Source organism: Aythya ferina (genome assembly GCF_964211825.1).
Source record: "Aythya ferina genome assembly, chromosome: 4".
Taxonomy (NCBI): domain Eukaryota; kingdom Metazoa; phylum Chordata; class Aves; order Anseriformes; family Anatidae; genus Aythya; species Aythya ferina.
In genome coordinates, this window is record NC_140300.1 from 40680417 (window position 1) to 40701493 (window position 21077).

General features: G+C 37.6%; 1 protein-coding gene across 6 annotated transcripts in view; it reads right to left on the reverse strand.

The window, feature by feature from the left end:
* TBC1D9 (TBC1 domain family member 9) overlaps positions 1-21077 on the reverse strand; it is a 72851-nt gene that overhangs the window by 6807 nt on the left and 44967 nt on the right. For all 6 annotated transcript variants that reach the window (XM_084516861.1, XM_084516862.1, XM_084516860.1 and 3 more), the window contains exons 5-16: positions 19832-20093; positions 18226-18433; positions 15521-15727; positions 13896-14066; positions 13349-13499; positions 11609-11823; positions 9671-9788; positions 8449-8734; positions 7686-7815; positions 5429-5527; positions 5242-5310; positions 4114-4354 (exon numbers count right to left, since the gene is read on the reverse strand). In XM_084516861.1, coding sequence (XP_084372987.1) covers positions 4114-4354; positions 5242-5310; positions 5429-5527; positions 7686-7815; positions 8449-8734; positions 9671-9788; positions 11609-11823; positions 13349-13499; positions 13896-14066; positions 15521-15727; positions 18226-18433; positions 19832-20093 — 2157 coding nt within the window. The remainder of the gene's footprint in view (positions 1-4113; positions 4355-5241; positions 5311-5428; positions 5528-7685; positions 7816-8448; positions 8735-9670; positions 9789-11608; positions 11824-13348; positions 13500-13895; positions 14067-15520; positions 15728-18225; positions 18434-19831; positions 20094-21077) is intronic.

A 21077-nucleotide genomic window follows, 5' to 3' on the forward strand; every position in this document is an offset into this window, starting at 1 on the left:
AGTAATTAAACAGGTTAGAACTTTATTCTGTTAATATAAAAATGAGTAGCAACATACAAACGTTAGCCTTAGTTGTTCCTCTCATGAATGCATGTAGAGGGCGCAGGGTACTTGTACAGCAGTTAGCTGACACAAGGCTCATTGGAGGAGAGGTGAGGTTAACACACTGCTTTCTCAACATTCTCCTGCCACAAACACTTCATGAAAAGCTTTTCAGAAAAAAAAAAAATACACTCAGGTACTCCTTGAGACACATTTTTCTTGGTGCTGACTTCTTTGTGAGATCAGCAAAAGCTGCAAGCACTAGCAGTTACCGAAAAGCTGGAATGGCCACATGCTCCAAGAAGGGAGTATTGCACAGAACCAACCACTTGATGGGAGGTAGGGGGCCACTTTGAGTCCACGTGGAAATCTCCCTAGTTTACTGGGATGCTGAGTCAACAACAGATGAGTTACAATCCAGCATGGTATGGGGTTGCAGGTGAGCTTCTTCATGAGTAAATATCCCAAACTGCTCATAACTAAGGATGACAGCTGTTTCTGAGCAGCACAACTCCTACAGCAAACTCATCAAGACACCTTTTTTGTTTGAACTTCCAGTAACATGATACAGGGTAAATGTACAGCAAGAAATGCTAGGTTTTTTCATCTTTGCTCAGCTGAGGCCTTAGAAGCACCTGAAGTAAGAGGTTCTTGAGCTGTTCACTGCAAGGTTTATGAAAAGGATTCCCAGTTATAATTACAACTCTCTCATATTCCAAGGATTTCATGCTGATGTGGAAGAAAGAACCATGTGCTTGTGCTAGCACATAGAACAGCCCTTCATATTTATGTTTCATGTAGCTGCTGGAAGGAGTCAGTAGCAACAAAGAGAGGCTTTTAGGGAGCAAATCCTTGTGGCTACACGCATTAAAGCTGTTGAAAAACAGTAGTGAAAAGGAAATGCGTCAGAAGCCAGGGTTGCGTCAGCAGGCAATAAGCATCCTCCAACATGGTCCAGGACTAGGAAGCACATGAATAGGATGTTTGTTTAGGAAAGAGGAACTCAACTAAGCAGTGCCAGAGTCGGATAGTGCTGTTTAGACACAACAATAAGAGAGGATGCTGCCACGGGTCACCTTCAGAATACCCATCCCTCTGAGTACACTCTCCAGGGCAGTGACAAAGAAAGGCCACACAGTCCTCTGTTGAGAAGATGGGCTTTCCTCCAGCAGATGCTACCCTGTATTTGGGTAACTCTCCTAGCCCAGGCATATTAGGTGGATGAGGCAGACTGAAGCAGCTGTTGTTCGCATGGAAAAATAAACTCAAACAAATCCCCTGCTGTTTTTATTGACCGCTTTCTTTGTCACCATGAATGTGTTGCTTTATGGAAAAAAAAAAAAAGGGGTGGGGTTGAGGTTGGTTTTTAAATTTCAACATATGCCACACTGGGCTTGATTTCCTGAAAACTGTGTTTTTTTTAAATGAGCAGTTTTGTCTGCTTTGCCCATCAAAGGTTTTAGTTCAGTCATGTTGGCTTATGTTTATTTCTGTTCACAATGTTCAATATTGTTCCTTGTTCTCGTTACTCATTATTTGTTCAAAAAATTCTGTCTGAACCAGTAACAGGCTGATTGTTACTAACAGCATCCTGCAAGCACTAACCGTGGGTCATGTCTCAGAAGGCTATTAGGGCTACCTGGCAAACAGTCTCTCAAGTACAATTCAGATATGCATCATGGTGCACTGTTTTTTGTGTGCAATTAGTTTTACTATGACATAGCTATATTCTGTAGCCGCAAAAGAGCAGGTATTACCACTGCTGTAAAGAGGTTTTATTGCAAGGCTGCATTTGCAGCACTAATGCTTTAATGTCCTCACACTCTTAAAAAAAAAAAAAAAAAAAAGAAAAAAAAAAAAAGCTAGGGCAAACAATAGGCTGCCTTGAAATCAGCCAGGACTGGGCTGAGATGTTAGTCACTATCAGGGAGTAACACCTCCTGATTTATTAAAGAGGTAGCAGAGGTAGCAAAAGTGTTAGACGGGCAAGTGAGATAACGGTGTGCAGTTTTCTGGCAAAAAGTTGTTCTCCTCGTACAGCTGCAGGCATTCATAACCGCTGCTCAGAAGCAACCTACTCTCCCCAAGGCAGCTCCTCTTGCTTTCTGATGCCAGAGACAAAGAAAGTCAAGGCTTTGGGGGATTTTTCGGCCTTACTGACAGGAGGGGAGAAAAAAAGCTTTCTCCTATCTGCTGACAGGACTGCTTTCACCACATGGTCACCTCTTTCTCCTATGCCTAGCTGGCACAATGCTTCCAAACCCTGTTCTATTATCATGTCAGCTTCTGCTTTACAAAGGGTGGTGGCAGTTTTGTTTTTGAATTTAATGTCCATCGCTCCCTCTCTCCTATCCTGTTTCCAGTTTTCCTACTATATAGAATGCAAAGACTTTCCTGTTTCTCTCTGGCTGCCAACACTGCTTCTTTCTTCAGGGGCAAGCAAAGCCAACATCCTCATTCTGTCCTCCCCCTGCCCCACATATGTGCATATAAACTTCTCAAAATTCATCTTGTTTCTGAACAGTCAGGGGAACAAATGCTGCCTCTCTCCTTTTTCTAAAGCTGGTAGCACTGATAAAAGGTACACACTCCCAAATTTCTGAAAAAGTTTAAGGAGCAAATGACAGAGTGCAATATAACCCAAAGACCAACAGAAAATTTGTTGTTGTTGTTTAAGAAAAAAAGACTTCCCAAAAGAAAATACTTTGATTAGACTTAACCACACCGTTAAGCAAGCAAGCTGCAGAACATTTTTGTGAGTCAGTTATCAGGGAAATCCAGACAGGTGTGCACAGAAGATATATGACAGTAGTATTTTGTGAAGTAGTGTTTTTTTTTCATTTCACCTTTAACTATAAAATGCAGTCAAAAGTGAACTTCTACAAAGTTAGAAGTTCACTCTGAGAATTCATCTTTCATGCATCACCACTTCCTTCAGATGGTATCTTGAATTGCTAGCCCTTCTTCAGAACCAAGCCCACCTACAAAAGGTTGCATCAAGGTGGAATAAAGCTACAGCAAAAACAAGTCAGTTGCAGACTGGACACAGGCTGTAAAGGGCTCCAATTAAGCCACAAAGCACTTCGGTATGTTGGCACTGATGATGTCCCACAAACATCCTCTTCTTGGATTAGATCTTTTAGATGCACATGTACTTCAGTGGCAAGCAGAAAGAACACAGCTAAAATGGTCACGTAAGGTATCACTTTCCACCAGAAGCTGAGGAATTAAGTGGAAAAGTAGGCAAGTCTTACCAATCACAACACAGAAAGACACCACCGTCCTTTTTGAAGTTTTTGTTTTCTGACTGTTCTCACCAGCACTCACTGAGTATAGAAAAGCACAAAAGGAGAAGCTGTTCATTACTTCCTTTACATCCTTCTTAGATAATCCTGGGAAATGTTCTGTGGGCAACAGCCTAGAGATACATCCACAACAGAACGGAGGTTTCAGACCTCCTAACGACAAATGGTTTAGCTGCCAATTCATATGAATTAGCTGTTTTTAGAATCCAGAGAGAAACACTTTTTGTTACAGGCACAGACTACCAGAATTTTCTTCTTTGGATTCATAAGGTTCTAAGTGAAGCACTCCCTTAGGAATTTAAGGGAGACCTACAGCTGAGCTCTCAGCTAGGCTTCCTGGGAAAGCTGTGAACCTCACCTGAACCACATACGGGGTACAGGCATGAGGCCGTGACCATCACACTGTGGGTGCGCAGAGAACCACAGTGAAATGCACAGTGTGGGCATCGGGTCCTAATGGGTATGTAGTTCTTGTTTGTGTGTGGTCCTTCTCCCAGTGCAATACACCACTGCCTAATTCAGATGCACCTACTGAGTCCAACCTGAACCTCTGTAGGAACCACTGCCACAGGCATGATCAAGTTAACTCCACAGTAGCATGTACAACTCTTAAAGCACAGGTGAGCTGACTTAAGCAAACTGGCATATGTCAAACAAACTCGTTATCGGATGACTAATAAACCATCTGTTTGTGACAGACTGGATCCCCTTTAGAAACAAACTGATTTGGTCAGGTTATTTCAAGAGTGCTATGAATTCTCCTTACTTAGCCCAGACACGAATTCACGGAAGTTGATGAGCAAGTCTCCATTTTCATCCAGAAGCCTGAATAAGCGTGCAGCTAATACATCTGAATGAGTTCCACATGCCCAAGGAAAGAGAAGAGCAAACATCCCCTTGAACTGTTCAAAATCAATACGGTACTGCTCCAGATAAGGCAGGCTGGGATCATGCCGGTCAATAGCATTGCTGTTTCCTCCCCAGTAGCAGCTAGTCAGATGTTCTGCCTGGACACAAGGCAAGCGCTGTGAGATTCTCATCACCTCTGTAAACAACTCATCACTTAGCAATGATAAAAGAACAAATCTCTTACATGCACCCTCTTAACACAAGACTAGCAGATTATTTCCATCTACATAGCCCTTGCATTTCTGCAAAAAGAGATTTCTCTTCTAACCAGCACAAAGTCACTTCCCTCTACAAAAAAAAAAAAAAAAAGGAAAAAAGATAAAAGTTTTTCTGCTTCACATATGGATGAAACGTGAAATACCTGTTCTGAACTGAGCAGTAAACAACTGTGACTTATGCATATACACAGGCACGTCATGCTCAGTCACCCCTTTCAACCTCACCACACAAAGTCAGGAAGAGGGGAAGTCTCATGAAATCTTTACTTCCAGAGAATATGTAAACCAGTATGTACAACCAATTACTAAGATATCACTACGTGCCACTATATCTCCATACAATACGTTAAAGCATTAACAATGACAAAAATCAGCTAGTGTGACATGAAAGTATCAGTAATAGAATAAAATGTTTCCATGATCAATTCTAAAACTTAGGCATAGAGAGACATACATAAGTTTCTAAAAACTGATCAAAAACCTCTATATTCACTTTTTTGTAATATCAGTTTACATCAGCATATTCTTTTTTTTCCCCCCTCAGACAAATCACTTAGTGCATTACTTCTTTCCTGAGCTTTTAAAACCTGTTTTTGTTTTGTTTTGTTTTGTATATTCAGCAATTTAGCAGCTAACTCAAGTTTGTATTAAGATATCTGACGGTAACTCACACCCTCAGCCTGGCCTTGAGAAACCTAAAATACCCAATCCCATATCAGGTTTAAACATTTGCTTTTCCTGCAAGCATAGGGTCACTTCAGCTTTACCTTGAAAAGTGCATACAGTTCCTCCAATTCATCAATAGTAAAAGAAGTCTCCGTCACAATAGTTCGTACCTTTTAAAACATAACATTAACAGATAGAGATTTGAAACCCATGTATCATGAAAAGCTAATTTCATTTCAGAAACTGACAGATCTTAATCTTTGTCAAGAGTGTTACTTCTGTACTTACCACATTGCGCTTTGTAGTATCTTCAAGGGTTTGAATAACTTTCAGTCTTTGTTTGAATCTCATTTGTTCAATCAAATCTGCTCGGATACTTCCAAATTTCTTAAGACAAAAAGAAAAAGAAAAGGAGGACAGAATGGCTTGGGTATCAGTACTAGGCTTTACTTTGATGTATTCAATATATGAATTTAATTTTGTGAAGGATCGTAAGTGGTACAGTTCAAACTGCTGCTAAGGCACTAAGCTATTTCTGTTTTCTAACACATGATGAAGTTATGAAAACTTCATAAATTTGTCACTAGACAAATTTTTCCCAAATACCTTATTTTATTTTGAAAGTACATTATTAAATTATAAATCCTCACATTTCAATCTCAGTAGTTAGAAATTTCCATGGCAAATCGCTGTGAACAAATCATTTCATAACTCCTTCTGAAGGGTTTTATTTCAGCTTACCCTGGAACATCTTTTATTTGCCACAACACAAAGAAGATATTCAGACTAACTGGATCTGTAACAGCTATTACAGGACAGTATAGCAGTCCTTACTTTCCTAAGTATCTGAAACTAAGCAATAGGAATGCAACTTCCATTAGGAAGAAGATTCTCAAAAGTGCCTAAGTCTTAGTTTCAGGTTTCCCCCCTGCCCCCACAATGCTCCCCTTCCAAGTCTCAGGGAGCTCCTACATACACTACAGAAGCATCCTAGACAAAAGCCTACTGGGAATAACATTCCATGCTCTCATATGCAGAGAAATAGCTACTGTCTAACATTTCTTTTTATGAATTATAAGTTTTTTTGCCACCGAAAAACACCTGTAACACACTTAGAAATGCACAGAAGAGCACCAAAATCAGTAATGCTACCTGTAAAACTAAGAGGGGGTGTGGCAAGATGGATTTATATTGCCAATTCAATTGCATCTAGCACATTCTTGTATGGCCAAGTTAGCACTGAAGTTGTGATGCTACTTGCACCTTTATCATGTACCTTAGGAGTAAAAAGATTTTTTATTTTAAAAAATATTCCAAGCACATAAACAAGTCTTCTGAAAAAACGTAATCTAGATAAACATCCAAGAACATCAAGTACCACAGAGGTCACAAAACCTTGAAAAGAGGTTTTTTTTGCCCCTGAAATCACATCTATTCCAGTAATCAGGGAGAATTCTCTGGCTTGGAGGAATAAAAGGAATTAAGCACATGACAACTCTGAAAATCCAAATTTACAGTCCATTGACAATTAGCGAACAATGCACAGGCTTCTAACTCTGCAGTGATTTTGCATTATTTCAGTCACTTCTACGGTAATTATCACAATACCAGGCTCCTGAATTGATTACCAAACTCAAAGAAAACATACAGGATCTCTTACAAAAAATATTTTCAATAAATAAAGAAATCACGGGCATAGTAGAATGTATTTGTTACTTATATTCTTGTCTCAAGAGTCAAACGTTCCTCAGTATATTCTATGCTGAACGACAAACTGGGGCATAGGAAGTGCTTCTGAAACATTTGTCATATTGTTAACACATAACTAGTATTTTCAGCTCAAGATGTAGGTAAGTCTGTATGTCAATACAGGAAAGGAAAAAAGGAAATTAAGAATTACTCCTTGAAGTTTTTTTTTTTTTTTTTTTTTTTTAATAAAAAACAACATCAGTGTAATCATCAGGGATATTTTAATTGATTTTTTTTTTTTTTTTTTAAATTTAAGGCCAATGAAACTCATTTACAAGTTTTAGTTTTTTTGTAGGCTTTCTTCTGTGCTTTACAGGTATTAGTTATTACCAGCTCATTTCACTTGAAAATACTTTATCTTTGTGACACTGGGTCACTAACTTCTCTATTATCACCAATCAGCACTAGCTGAAAACTTAAAAAGAACAAAGTTCCACTGATAATGGCAAGGTCTCGTGAAGTCCCACTGATTTCACTAACATTCCAGTTGGGAAAGGCATGAAAAAACTTATAATAAAATTAACAGTTTGTGAATTACAAGTTCAGCCTTCTGTTTGTAAGTTACTTTTTGGTCAGAAGCTGCTCTCCTGTGATGCAGTATGCTTCTATGCAAGACGGCTGGAAAAGTTAAAAGAAAAAAAAAGACTAACTCCCCAGCCTATTTTGGCCTTCTGAGATGAATACTTCTTTCACGTCCTTCCAATTCCAAGCAAAGCCAAACTACAAAGAACCAAAAATCCTCTATAAAGCAGAACTATTGCAGGTTGGCAAGTTCCCTTGAGAAATCCTATCCTACCTCATAGGAAGATCGGATTAGTCTGAAGATATCCACCTCGGGATAAGGCTCTACATCATCACTGAGCAATGAGTGAAGGTGAGGAATGGGTGGAAGAGTGCTGTCCTTATTAGTTACGCTGTCCAAATACCTGGTGAGAAAAAGAAAATTAAATGAGAAAACCAAGATTCATTTGTACTCCTTCCCTTCTGAGGGCTAGTAGAATACAGGTGACCTATCAATTAAATGTAAAAACCATCGTGTAAATTGAATGAATTTACATGACTTTTGACATCAGTGCATGTCAAGAAATTGGAGGTTACCTACAGCAGTAGCAGGTCATATTAAATGACTCAACCAAGCCTGTGTATTGGCCTCCTGTTTCACCAAAATGCATTTATGCCTACCTAACGTGTCTGAGTTCTGTTTAGTTCATTCTCAAAACAATTTCCCTTGAGAGCAAGCCTTTTTCTTAGCAGCATTTATGTGATAGCAAGTAAAATATGATGTAATAAAAACTATGTAATCAACCAAAATAAGTTTCTATAACTAGGTTTGGGAAGTTTATTTGAACATCTTGACAGAAGAATTTATTCTATTGGTCACTAAACATTATTTTAAGATGATGTGAAGAGCACTGAATATGGGTGGAAAAGGACTTCAAGCACGTGAAAGATTTATATTTAGTGCACTGGTTTGAGTATTTCAATGTAGCTGAACACAAATCAGAAAAGCAAGTGAAAAAAAAAAAAAAAGAAGAAACTTTATTTTCTGTAATATATACCTTCCCAAAACTGTCATGGCTTCTCCATCATCTTTACAGTTGAGCAGCTTATCTACATTAGCATCGAGGACAGCGAGTGCCAACTGAAATATCACCTTTATTCCTTCACAGAAGAAACAATCCACAACCACCACAGCACTCTCAAATGGCATTACGCTGAGAAAAAGAGTGAGGAACCAGGACAGGGAAATAGTGGATATTACACCCAAGTCCTGCATGCAGTCATAAAGCTGTGGAACATAGTCACGAGCCAACTCTTCAAAGACACCCTGATCCACCAATGCTCCTGTTGAAAAAAAAAAAGGTTAAATGTCCATCAATTTGGGAACAACTGAACACCACGTCATTTAGAGGAAAAAATGTATCTTTTTCCCCATCTCTAGATACAAAAAAGAATATTCTACATGATTCTTATATGAATTTCTTGCTTTCAGGTTAAGTATCAAATTCTACTTCACTATTAAGCTGTACATACAAATTGAACTGTAGTAAGTTTTTTGTTGTTTTAATTACACACTTACTAAGAGCCAACAAATTGTCAAATATAATTTCTATAGGTCCTAGAGCATATTATGGCTCAGTATTTAATACTGCCAACAGAATAATACTTTTCAGCAATACCTATTCGACGCAGCCAAAGTGATGTGCCTGTGAGGGTATGGATTTATTCTTAAAAAAGAACCCTCTGTGAAACATATCTAAGCCATAACATCAGTATCTTAAGCAGACCAAGAAGAGTAATTTCTAAAACTGTATGAATATCTCAAACACTGGTAAGCTACAGTAAAAAAAACCTTCTACTTTCACATACACAAGGAATCTGCTATCTGACAAACAACAGCTTTCAGGTACTGTAGCTCTTTTGAATCAGATGTGAACAGACACAAAGGTTTCTACTGTAACTCGTCAAAGCTCCTGTTTCCACCTTAGCTAGATACCTGGATCATCTAGAAGTCCAATTTTAGCCTCTCATCTCTTTTGGATTTACCCTGCTTAAGCCCATTTTAGAATTGCATCTAATCCTAAGTAGGTGAAAAATTTAACTATCACAGTATCTGTTTAGGAAATTGCTTCTATCCTCGCTGAGCATGCTGCTTTACCATGAGTGTTCACAATTGTTTCTATGCCACAAATGGATCTACATAAACATTTGTTTCAATAGGAGAAGTATCAACTCAGGTAATTCTGTACTGCCATTTTAGAAGATTTCTTCATAACATACCAACAACTCTTGTGTTGTAGTAGTCAGGTAGCATACGTTCACACAAAGCCACCAGCAACCAGAAAGCTTCCTCTTCCTTTGCATAAAGGAGAAGTACTGAAGTGACAATATTCATAGCCTAAAAGGAAAGAAATACAATTTGCTAGACCCATTTCTTCAATATCTAACACAGTTAAGTGGGAAAATAAGTGCTTACTGTAGTTAGGAAATTAGCTAAATATCCCCTTGCAGACCCCCAACTTTTCCCAGTGCTCACAGAACAGCTTGAGAAAGCATTAAATAAACCACAAAAATTAGTTTTAAAAAATAACAAAAACAAATAACAACCACACAAGATTTGTTTGTGTAATTAGGGCCCTACTGAGGTCTGCAAGCATCCAGTTTCACTGCTACTGATATTCTGCCAATTGGTGCTCCTAGGGAATCTGAGTCCAATACTGACAAAATGCCTACTAGAGCACTGATGATGACCACTGAACTCGCAGAGGTAGTTTGCACTCCCTATGCTTTCTGCCAGTGCAAAGTACACAAAAACTACGGAACTACGAACTGAGACAACTGTCTGTGAATAGTGTCAGTCACAAACAAACACAGCGTAGTGAAACATAAGTCTCTTGTTGCTCACTCTCCACGTTCAACTGTTCATCTGACAGTTTTTTCTAGACGTTTCCCTCCATTTCCAATATCACAACATCGTACAATGACCTCTGAATTGTTTGCTCAGACTTCTGCTAGCCTGATGAAATCGAAGTATTTCAGTACCATTTTCTTCTCAGTTTGTCTCATTTCAGATCCTGACTCATTAACATTTTAAGACTCCAGTTTGATCACTACCTATTTTGAAACACAAACTTAGATTCAGAACAACATTACAACTTTGTCAAAGTCTTACTTCCTTTTATCTTGTCTACCGTGTATGAAACACTTCAGTGCCTAAATTCTCACTGTAACCATGAATCAGTATTCTCAATGCCATGGACCAGGTCTCAAGGCTCTTAACAATTACCATGGCAGGTTTAGGAACTAGAAACAGTGTCTTTCTACTGATCCTCTCTTAAGCAACCTTTAAAAAAAAGGGTATTGTATTGTATTAGTGTTATATTTGCTATTAAATAATTTATGATGGTGTCTGTAAGAATTGCTTATACTTCCACTTACTCATATTGCATCTGGCAGTATTAACAGTCAGACGTTAGGTAGGCTTCTTAACACTTATGAATTCAAGTTTCCTTTATACAAAAACAGGTAAATTTTGAAGAAAAAAAAGGCAAAAAATGGGCCCAGGTGACTACTGAAAGAGTGATTTGGGACTGGAAACTTGACTTGCATCACAGGCATAAAAACTCTAAAATGATGTACTGTTCAGCATTAACTGTACCAGTATATGGTTGCAACGTACACTGATATGCTCTAGAGTGTTGTTTTACATTTGTTTTGTTTTGCCTGATTGAACTGCATCATTGAAAAAAGTAGAGGAGGTTTTGGAGGGTTGTTATAACTAATATAATTCAATAAGAAGGCCAAAACTTAAGGCTGAGCAATTAGATTTTTTTTTTTCCTTTTCCTTCTGCTTAACGGAGTTCTTGAAGAACCCTTCCTTTGCAGATCTTTTTTTTTCTGTAGATGCACTTCAGGACAGTTCTGTAGTTATCTTCTGCCCAGCTTCTAGATTTAGAGGCAGAAAATATACCTACAGAATACTATGCACATCTCTCCATGTACTGCTAATACTTATGTTAGAATAGGCCCTTGTGTCAAATCCCTCTGTCCTCAGCACTACTGTAATTCTGCAGTGCTGAGGCTTCTCTTCACAGCATTATACCAGTATCAGTGTACTTACATGGCCAGATACCCAAATGTGCACAGCTGAAGAAGCAGGAATAAGAAGAAAGAACTGGAATTCCAGCAATTGAAAGAGTGCCAAGGTATTTCAATTACCTGACAATATCCTATGTTTGGATTTCTAAAAGCATAAGCTGTCAACACTCTCCTTAGAGCAGCAATACCCATCTCATTCTGGAAAGCAGGGTGTTCTGGGAGGGAGCGATGCAGATCCCTCTCTATCTCTTCTGTAGCAAGGTTATACTTCCCCATCGATCTCTCCACTAGGTCCTCATAATAGCCAGGATGAGTGGCCATTTCATTAATGGCTCCTGGGAGTGGGAGAATGGTATTAAAACCACAAGAAAAAGAAAGGCTTAGCAGATACAATATCTCAACATGATTATCTTCTGCTCTCCTTTCATCTCAAACATCAGTTTTAAAATCCAATACACACTTAGAAACAAATGTGAAACATTAGTTTTGTAAATGTGTTTTTTTTTTAAAAGAGTATAATGCTTAAATGATCTTGCCTTCTCCTCTAGAGAGATTTTATATTAAGGTTTTGAAAAATAATAATAATAAAAAAATAAAGCCTCTCTTCTTCATCCAGGATGAAAGAGGAGGCATGAAAAAAAAAAAAAAGCTGTGCAATCACATGGTATCATGAGCTTCCTCTGCATCTGGCTGTGGGTTTGATTATCCTAAATAACTCAGAACATGCATCTGAGAAAGCTACTTGCCCTGAGGAGGGAGTAGATTATGTTTGGTTGCAGAAAGTACAGTATCTCAGCCAAAAGCGAGAGATAGGAACTCTTGAGGTCTGTTCCTTCTTCTGAAAATGTCTTTGTCATCTTGGGCATGGCACTTAGTCTGTTTTAGGGTTACTTATCACACACTCACAGGGTTGCTAAGAGATTTCACTGGCGACTTCACAACTTACCTGGAAATGACAGTCTCAGCAACAAAAGAAATCAAGTGCCAGCACACAGTAACGCACATTGAAAAAGACTGATTAGAACTATACCATGAAAACTAGTCCAAATTATTAGCCAGATGCAGGACAGATCTGTGCATCTTGTGTATATTGTCTGAAAACATCTGTTTAATGCCAAGCAGCAAAAAGATGACTTAAGATCAAACATTTTTAGCAACGAAATGGAAAACAAAACAAAAAGTCTCCTTATGACATCATATAAAGTCCTTGGTGTGCTCATATCTTTAGTGTTGTAGGTAGCTGTGGTAACTATCTCATGAAGGGATGGAGCTAGAGAAAGCATACAGGAAGCAGAAAGGTAAGAAGAAAACCTGTGGTATGGCCTGATTTCCATTTAAGTTGTAACACAATGAATAAAATCCTTCAGCTTTGAAAAAAGGCCTAAGGGGACACAGACGTAGAGATTCTTCAACAGCATAGAAAAGATGGATGGACAGAAAATATTTTCTCACTATTTTTCATATACTGGGAGCACAGCAACATGCTTAAATTTTGGAATTCCCTGCAAGACCTTATTGTGAAAGCCGAAAGACTAACTGGAAACGATTAAACAAATGCAAAGTAGGCTTGCTGGTAGTTTTTGAACATCTAGAAGCCCCTACACTGCTGACTTCTGGTAACAGAGTATACACTCTGCTTTTTTATATTCTTCCCTAGTTATCTGAGCTTTGTTTGAGAAAGGATGTCTTCTCATCTAGACAGAACTTGTCTAAACTGGTCTTGTGCCTGTTAACACACAGCCTTACTTGCTCCAAATATTTTTGTATGCTTATTAACTACACCCTTAAATACTTCTGAAATCCTCTCTCCCCTCATGCTTTTGCTTATATCCCACAGTCATGTTCTGAATTAATACTTACCTGAAAACAGAAGCCAAAGTTCCCCTCTCATGCTTTCTGGAATGCCTTTCAGCACAAGGTCTCTCGTCTTCTCGGTACGATACATACAGACTCCTTGGCCATATTCAGCAAAGTGAATCTTCCAGGCTTGTTCTTTCAAAAACTCTTTAGCCTAACAGCAATGAAAGACATGCATAAAGATGGGGCTTAGCATTTTTAATAGTGTTTGAAAGAGAAGTGCTAAAAGCCTGTAATGTTCTAACTTTCCAAGGGAGCAAGAAATAACATGGCTACAGTCCAATTCCCTTCTTAATGGGTTGCCTCCTCCCATTTCTTAATTTCTATTCCAGTATTCTAACTGTTAAAATAATACTATTAGAGCAGTGGTACTTGAGAACAGGCATACAAACTCTCACATGTGAAATGTTTTGTTTTTAAAAAAAAGATTGCCGCTTGTAGAGACAGGTCTGTGGCAGACTGAAACTCTGCTGGGTCAAAAGGATGCATTTTAAAGATCACATAATTTAACAACTTTTTTCAGTCAGTACAGCACTCAGACATATTTTACCAGCTTGGGGTTGAACTCCTCAGGTGACCTCCGCCGATACATAGTCATTAAAGCTTGAGTTGCTGTTGGAATGCCATTGCCATTGAGATTGAACTGTCGCTCCCCTTCCGACTCAGAGCTGAGGCTTTTATGTGTGCTGGCAGAAATGATGCTATTTGATCTTGTAAACACCTGCAGAAATCAGTCATGAGCAACACAGGCACAGAGTTGAATCAGTCTGGACTTTTTCCTTTCTTTCCTTTCCTTTCTTTTTCTCTTCAAAGTTTCTGTATGCTAACAGCTAACTCAGACTGAACAAATTAAGTCACTCACATACAATCAGAGTAAGAACAAAGCATAATTTAAACCGGTATAAAATAATAAAACTAATTGCAGTTTCCTCAATTATTTTGCTCTCCTCACTTGAAAAAAAATTTGAGTTGAACACTGTCAGACTGTGATTTGGAAGAAATATATTTTGGAGAAAAAGGACTCTAACTTCTCAAACAGCTTTGAAAACTTTTACTACAGTCAAGATCTCATACAGCAATTCACATTACCTGCCTAAAATTGAAATTGGCAGTCATGCTTGTCTACATATGTAGTCATGTTACTAACTGTAATAATGATTGCAATTATTAATTTGTGCTTGTAATTCCGCAGGTAGAGAAAGAAGTTCCACTTAGGGAAAAGGCAAGAAGTTTCAGCATTATGCATACATGCATATGTGCCCTGGAATGCAACTACAACACACAGATTATTACCTTACCACCAATAAAGCAAGTCAAAAACTGACTTTTCAGATTTATCTGGCCAGCAGGGTAGGGCTATTCATTGCAATACTAAGGTATGGTTTAGTACAGAGTTGGAACATGAGGTCTACCTACATAAAATCAAAATGATACAGCACAAAAACCTTGTCTGTTTCAAGACCTGAACTGCTAAACTTTGCTGGGTTAAACAGATCTGATGAGGCTGTGATATGAAGCACCTAAATTTACACATAAAACCTAAGAATTCAAACAGAAGCCTTGATATTCAGAGTGTCTGAGAAACATTCATCTAACCACAACTTTATAAACTATTTACTTTGCATAGGTAAATAGGAAAGAATTTCAGAACAGGACCACCGGTTGTCCAGAAGAAGATTGATTTTAGTTCAAATGTTCTGAAGTTCAGGAACAGTGTATTTATGATCTCATGCATCTTTCTCTGAAAAATCAAAGTATCCAATTCAGCAGTTTGACTTGCATTAAAATAGCTTTATATTAACTGTATTTTGTTTTGTGTTGTTTTTTAAATACTAAAATTGTACAATTATATTTTGACTTGGGTAAGTATTATTAAACAGTATTATTCAACTAACCAGATAGTTAACCATGCTATTTTTCAAAAAAGATACACTTTGATGTTAGAATGTGGCAGCAGGAGTTAAAGTAGCTCTTCCACTTCAACAGTGATTCTAACATGAAAAAGACATTCTAGTCATAACATTTTAACTGTACAGCTTAGGGAAAGCTAACAGCAGTACAAAGTACAAGAATTTCTCTGTACAATGGTATAGCACTTAAAGGTTTTTGTCTTCTGTCTTATCACACCAATTGAAACTCCCTTTTAGAAAACGATTCCTGTTCCCCTCCACATACCTCATCATCAGAGCTCATACAACTTCCAGAAATATTTTTTTCCAAGTATATTTTTGAAGTTGTTTGCTGCAGAAAATCTGAGATCCTCTGTACAAGAAAGTCTCGGTCTTTCAGGTTGGCAAACAGGAATGTCATTCTGTTTTTAGTGCTGATTGATAACGGGCTGGGCAACACACTGGAGCTGTCTGCTTTTTCCACTATTGTCACCTAGGAAGAAACAGTTAGCTACAGCTTAAGATTTTTAAGCAAGTTGCTTGATTTAAGAAACTAAGTACAATAAACTCTTGTCCCTTCCTCTCCTATATCAACTGAGCATGAACATTCCTCTACTGGGAAGCAGGGTATGGATTCAACTGCTGACAAATCTGAGGATGAAGACTGTCATCCCCATACAACTGGCTTCTACACATTCTCCAGCAAAACTCCTTTGCACTGCTTAGTCTATTTTCCTCAGGCTTTGTTTTCAAAGTAAACTTACTTGCTTACTTTTAATTGCTAACATATGTGAATATATATGTATTTTTTTTTTAAAGTAACACTCCTGTTCTACTATGTTATAGCTGCATACTCTAATAACAACTGTTACTGCAACTCCATTTTCATGACACATAGAAACCTGCAACTAAGGGAACTCACATAGAAACCTGCAACGAAGGGAAACTAACCCCATACCTTTCCTTACAAAGGAAGGCATCCAATCTGTGACGTGAAGGTTCCTGTTTGACCTTCAGTTGTTAGCGGTCTGGTCGCTAATCTAAGTGAACTCCAGCCTGTAAATAGTACTCACATTGCAATCTACCAAATACAGGGCACAAGTTCCCTGAACGTTTAGTAAAGCGTTTACACCAAGAAATCTCAGGGAAGAATCATACACTATGAACAAATTCTGTAACAGCTGTGTGTTCTAAGCATTACCAATTATTAGCCTTAAAAACAAATTAATCCAGTTTGTGCAGTTCATACTTTGAAGAAAACAAGGCATAATTCAAAGCACTTTTAACTTCTATGGCTTTAAACAATTTCCCAGGCAACAATAACTGTCTTACTGCCTTTAGAATAGAAGAGGGCACATTTCGGCTTACCCGAAGTATCTTTTCTTCTGACTTTTTTTTTTTAATTTAAAGTAGGGATCAATGGTGAGACATTAGTGGGGTAATATTCACATTTCTCTAGCTAAAAGGATAAGATAACTGTTTTTCACACATTTCCTGTGAAGATATAATTTAAAGACCTCAATGAAAAGCTCAGGTCCTAAATCACTTTTCTGTCCTGTCAACTTCCATTTATTTTTCTCTTAACTGCAAATACGTTAGTTCTTCATGGACTTTAAGGACCTTCACCAACAGCACAATTAGTTAAAGAGTGTTCCTATGCTGTTTTTCTATTTCACTTTAAAACTGTTTGAGCATAATCGGCACAAAAAGAAGAATTTAAAGAGGCATGGGACAAGCATTATGGCAAGCATGCTCTGCTATAACGAGAGCTGAAAACTGCTTATTGCCTATTCAAGTAGAGACACACAAGTATCTGAAGTGCTGATCTTGGAGCCTGCACGTACTCACGTACTAGGAGCAGTGAATAGTGCAGGCAGCTGCTGAAAAATCTTTTCCAATCATAATTTCTTAATCAATGCTTTGTTATTGCCTCATCTGTCAAAACATCTCCAGGATGTTCCAGAACACTGGAATTAGGGTCTGAACCAATGCTTTAATTAAATAGAAAGCTCCCCTTTTAACTATTAACGGTACTGCTCTGTTGTTCCAATAGCTGGCATTATTCTGCGCGTTACCATTCTCCTTGCTGGTGCTGAGACTTTACCCGTTCAGAAGAAAAACACTTATTCCTTCAATTATTTATTAAAGCTTTGAACCCCATGCTACTGCAGCTGTGATTATCAAAAATAGCATGATTATCAAAAATAGTTCTTGAATTTGTATCCAGGGAAAGAGGTCCAGTTAAATGCAGACCTTATTCCCCTTCTCTAACACTCAAAGGACTGTTGCTCCCTTGGAATTCCAGACAAATAGCACAATCATAACTAAGTGTCTCCCCTCAAGTAACCAAGGTCACTGCAACACACCTTGGAGAAGCTGTACTTCAAGGTTTCCAAACAAATACTATTTGTTTTTACTCCTAATGACATATGGAAAAAAAGTGTTTTAAATATGCCATGGTTCTTCAGATAAACTGAACTGTCCTCGTTTACATGAGCTCTGCAATTATTCCCAAGACTTTACGCATTTTTCCATCAAACCACAAAGCAAATCAATCATACAAAATCTCCCCAGTACATCTCATTTTGTTGCCTCAAACTTTAATTATTTTTACTGAACACGTATTTTAAGCAAACAATTTTTAAAAGGGCAGCACAAAAGCATTTCTTAAATGCTGGCAAATATTTTCCATATACAGGAAGAAATGACTGCAAGTTTGTCTGCATGAAGAGACAATACAATTCATTAGTATTATAAGTCTTTACATTTGACAGAAGCAAATTTTATCTGATCGATTCTTTAATAGAAGTTCCACTCATCTATCTAGGAAGTCTTATTGTCCCTCTCTACGAGACACAAAAAATATACCATAGAAACATAAATAACAAATGATGTGAGAGAAAGAAGTATGGGGAAAAAAACTAGGATGAAATTTCCAATACAGTATTGCTTTATTTTTTGCCTTATCAGTCTACATATACAAGTATTTACCTCTCGAAGAGGGATAATAAGGCTGCACAAGTTCTCTTCTTTACTAGTAAAGCAAATGTAGTTTGTAGAAACAAACATCTGACCCAAAATATGCATTTTGTTGAATGGAGTCCACAGAGTACAGTCTGTATGTCCATCTAATTTCTCATCTTTGGGAAGTCGAAACAATGCACGGTATCTCTCACTCTTTGCTCTGGCATCAAGATCCCTAAAAAAAACAACCACACACAACAAAAAACACACCACAAAAAGCTGCCTTCTGTTTTAAGGCAGCTGTACATAATACATCTTAAGGTGTATTTTTATACAAGCCATTGCAAGTTACCTACAACATACAAGTCGGTTAAACACTGAGCATACAATACATGGTAGAAATTGTTTGTAAAGGATGTATAATCTCCCCTGCTGGAAGATTTTAAGACTACATGAAAAAAATATCTGCCACAAATGACTTGGATACAATGACCCTGAATTCTCTGAGGGAACAGACCAGGTGATTTTTTGGCGTTTGGTCCTATTTTCTGCAAGTGCACACAGTGAATCCAGCAATAGGATGCAAGGCAATGGCCTTAAGTTGCGCCAGGGGAGGTTTAGACCGGATATCAGTAAGAATTTATTCATGGAAAGGCAGGTTATGAATTGGAACGGGCTGCCCTGGTAGACCGGAGTTGCCATCCATGGAGGTATTTAGGAGACTTGTGGATGTGCTGTTTAGGGAAATGATCTAGCAGTAGATTTGGAGTGTTAGGTGTATGGTTAGACTTGATGTTCTTAAGAGTCTTGTCCAACCTAAATGATTTTACGATTATAAAAAAAAAATTCAAGAGATCACATAATATTATGCAAAAAAAAAAATGTTTCTTTGATGTGGATTTATGAACACAATGGAATCCTTAGGGCTAGAGTCTGTTACTAATTTCAAGATTTAGTCATGCTAATGCAATCAGTGCAGAACACTGAACAGCAATGGGTCTGTACTACAAAACATTAGACAAACCAAAGTGATCAAATGCATGTCAGATATCACCAAGTAATGAGAACTATTGACAAAATCTGACTACAGCCTGTTATATGCTGATCATGTTAGTGAACCATACAATGAAAAAATTAACAAGAAACTATTAAATTGCAGTATGATATCCATAGAAAGAAGTAGATTCCAGACTATATTTCATGCCCTAGAAATTCATTTCATTGCTTGTAGCTTGACTACTTTAAATAAGTTCTAGATGGAATTCATCATCTAGAGTAATTTTTTAATTGCAGTTATAGGGCCAAGTATGAATGTTAGGCATGTTTCTTAAAGAAGCCTTACAACAGGTAGCTAATGCAGCCAGTGTCAAGAGATGCATAAAAGCTTCTGAACAAGCGAGAATGTGACTCAAATGTGTCTCATTTTGCATATTTGCATATTTTTCTGTTCCTACTTCAACAAGAGACTAATTAATGACACCTAAATACTTCCTCACCTTTTGTCATCACCTAGAATCAATCATTTCTTTTTGGAATAACACTATGTAGCAACAACATTAGAAAACTTCTAAACAAAATGTTGTAAGTAAAAGGAATAAGAAGAAGGAAATTACTAAGAGCCAGTGCTACCTACCGTTTCAGTGCAGATACTTTTTTGGGGGATTTCTTTTTTAGCTTGGGTAATGACCTGTCTTGTTCAAACCCTTCATTGTCCAAAAGTTGTCGCATAGCAATATTGGCAAGCTGTTCCATTAGTTTAAATGTCTCATTGATATTAAGGAATACTGAGAAAAAGTGTTCACTGGACCTTGTGCTCACTTTGATCATATCGGGGAAGAGCAAAGTAGCATTCTTCTCAAGTTGAGTAATATCAACCCAGCGGATAACTAACTTTGCTGAACAGAAGCAAACAAAAAAGACTCAGTGAAAAAAATAGCATATTCAAAAGCATTTATCTTCCATTTTCTATAAAATGGATTCAACTCAAATTTTATTGCATCTTAAAAAGCTGGGAGGACAGCACAAATAGGCACAGCTTGTATAAACAAACTATGATCACCTGACACACAGTACATAAGAGTTTAAATGCCATTTAGTCCTGTACAGAATATCACACATAAGCACTACAAAGCTAGCTGGGCTAACATAACTTATCACTGTTACAGTACTTGCTCATGCTCTGATATCCTCTTTCCTAAGAAAGCAAGGAAATGTAGTCTGAACACATCAGACAGGCTTCTCACTACTCCACAATACAATTAACTGTTTCACAGTTTGTTTATCACTTACAAAAGTATTTTGTAAAAGCCCTAATTTAATCAAAATATTGCATCCCACTTCATTAAAAAAATCAAGGACAAGAATCATGAAAGAGTTTGTGTATATAAGATCAGTCTGTTCAAGGATGATAGATTTAATATCGCCAATGTCTAGGCATTTACTCAGACTTTCCTACTACACAGACTGCTCAAGCAAATGCTGCCCAATGTTGTTTCATAGGTATTTGTCTTTTATAGTATTGCACAGATGTCATACTCAATATGTTTGGGAGAGAATTAGGTTTTTATTTCATGTCACAGCGTACAACCACAAGCATTTAGGAATCCTTCTAACAATACTACAACAATCAGGATACAACGCAGTATTAAAAAAAGTTCAAACCTCTGTGCAAGAAGCTAAGTATTTCCCCTATGTGCACCTCCAATTTGTCAAAACACTGGCTGAAGTTTAAAAGATTTGTACAGTTTATCACCTGGATCCTCTAGTGTTTTATTTTTATACATCAAAATATTTCAAACATTACAGCAATGACATCCCAAGTGGGTCAACAAGCTAACAGCAACAAACTACAGAAGACTTCCTAACAATTCTTAGATGCA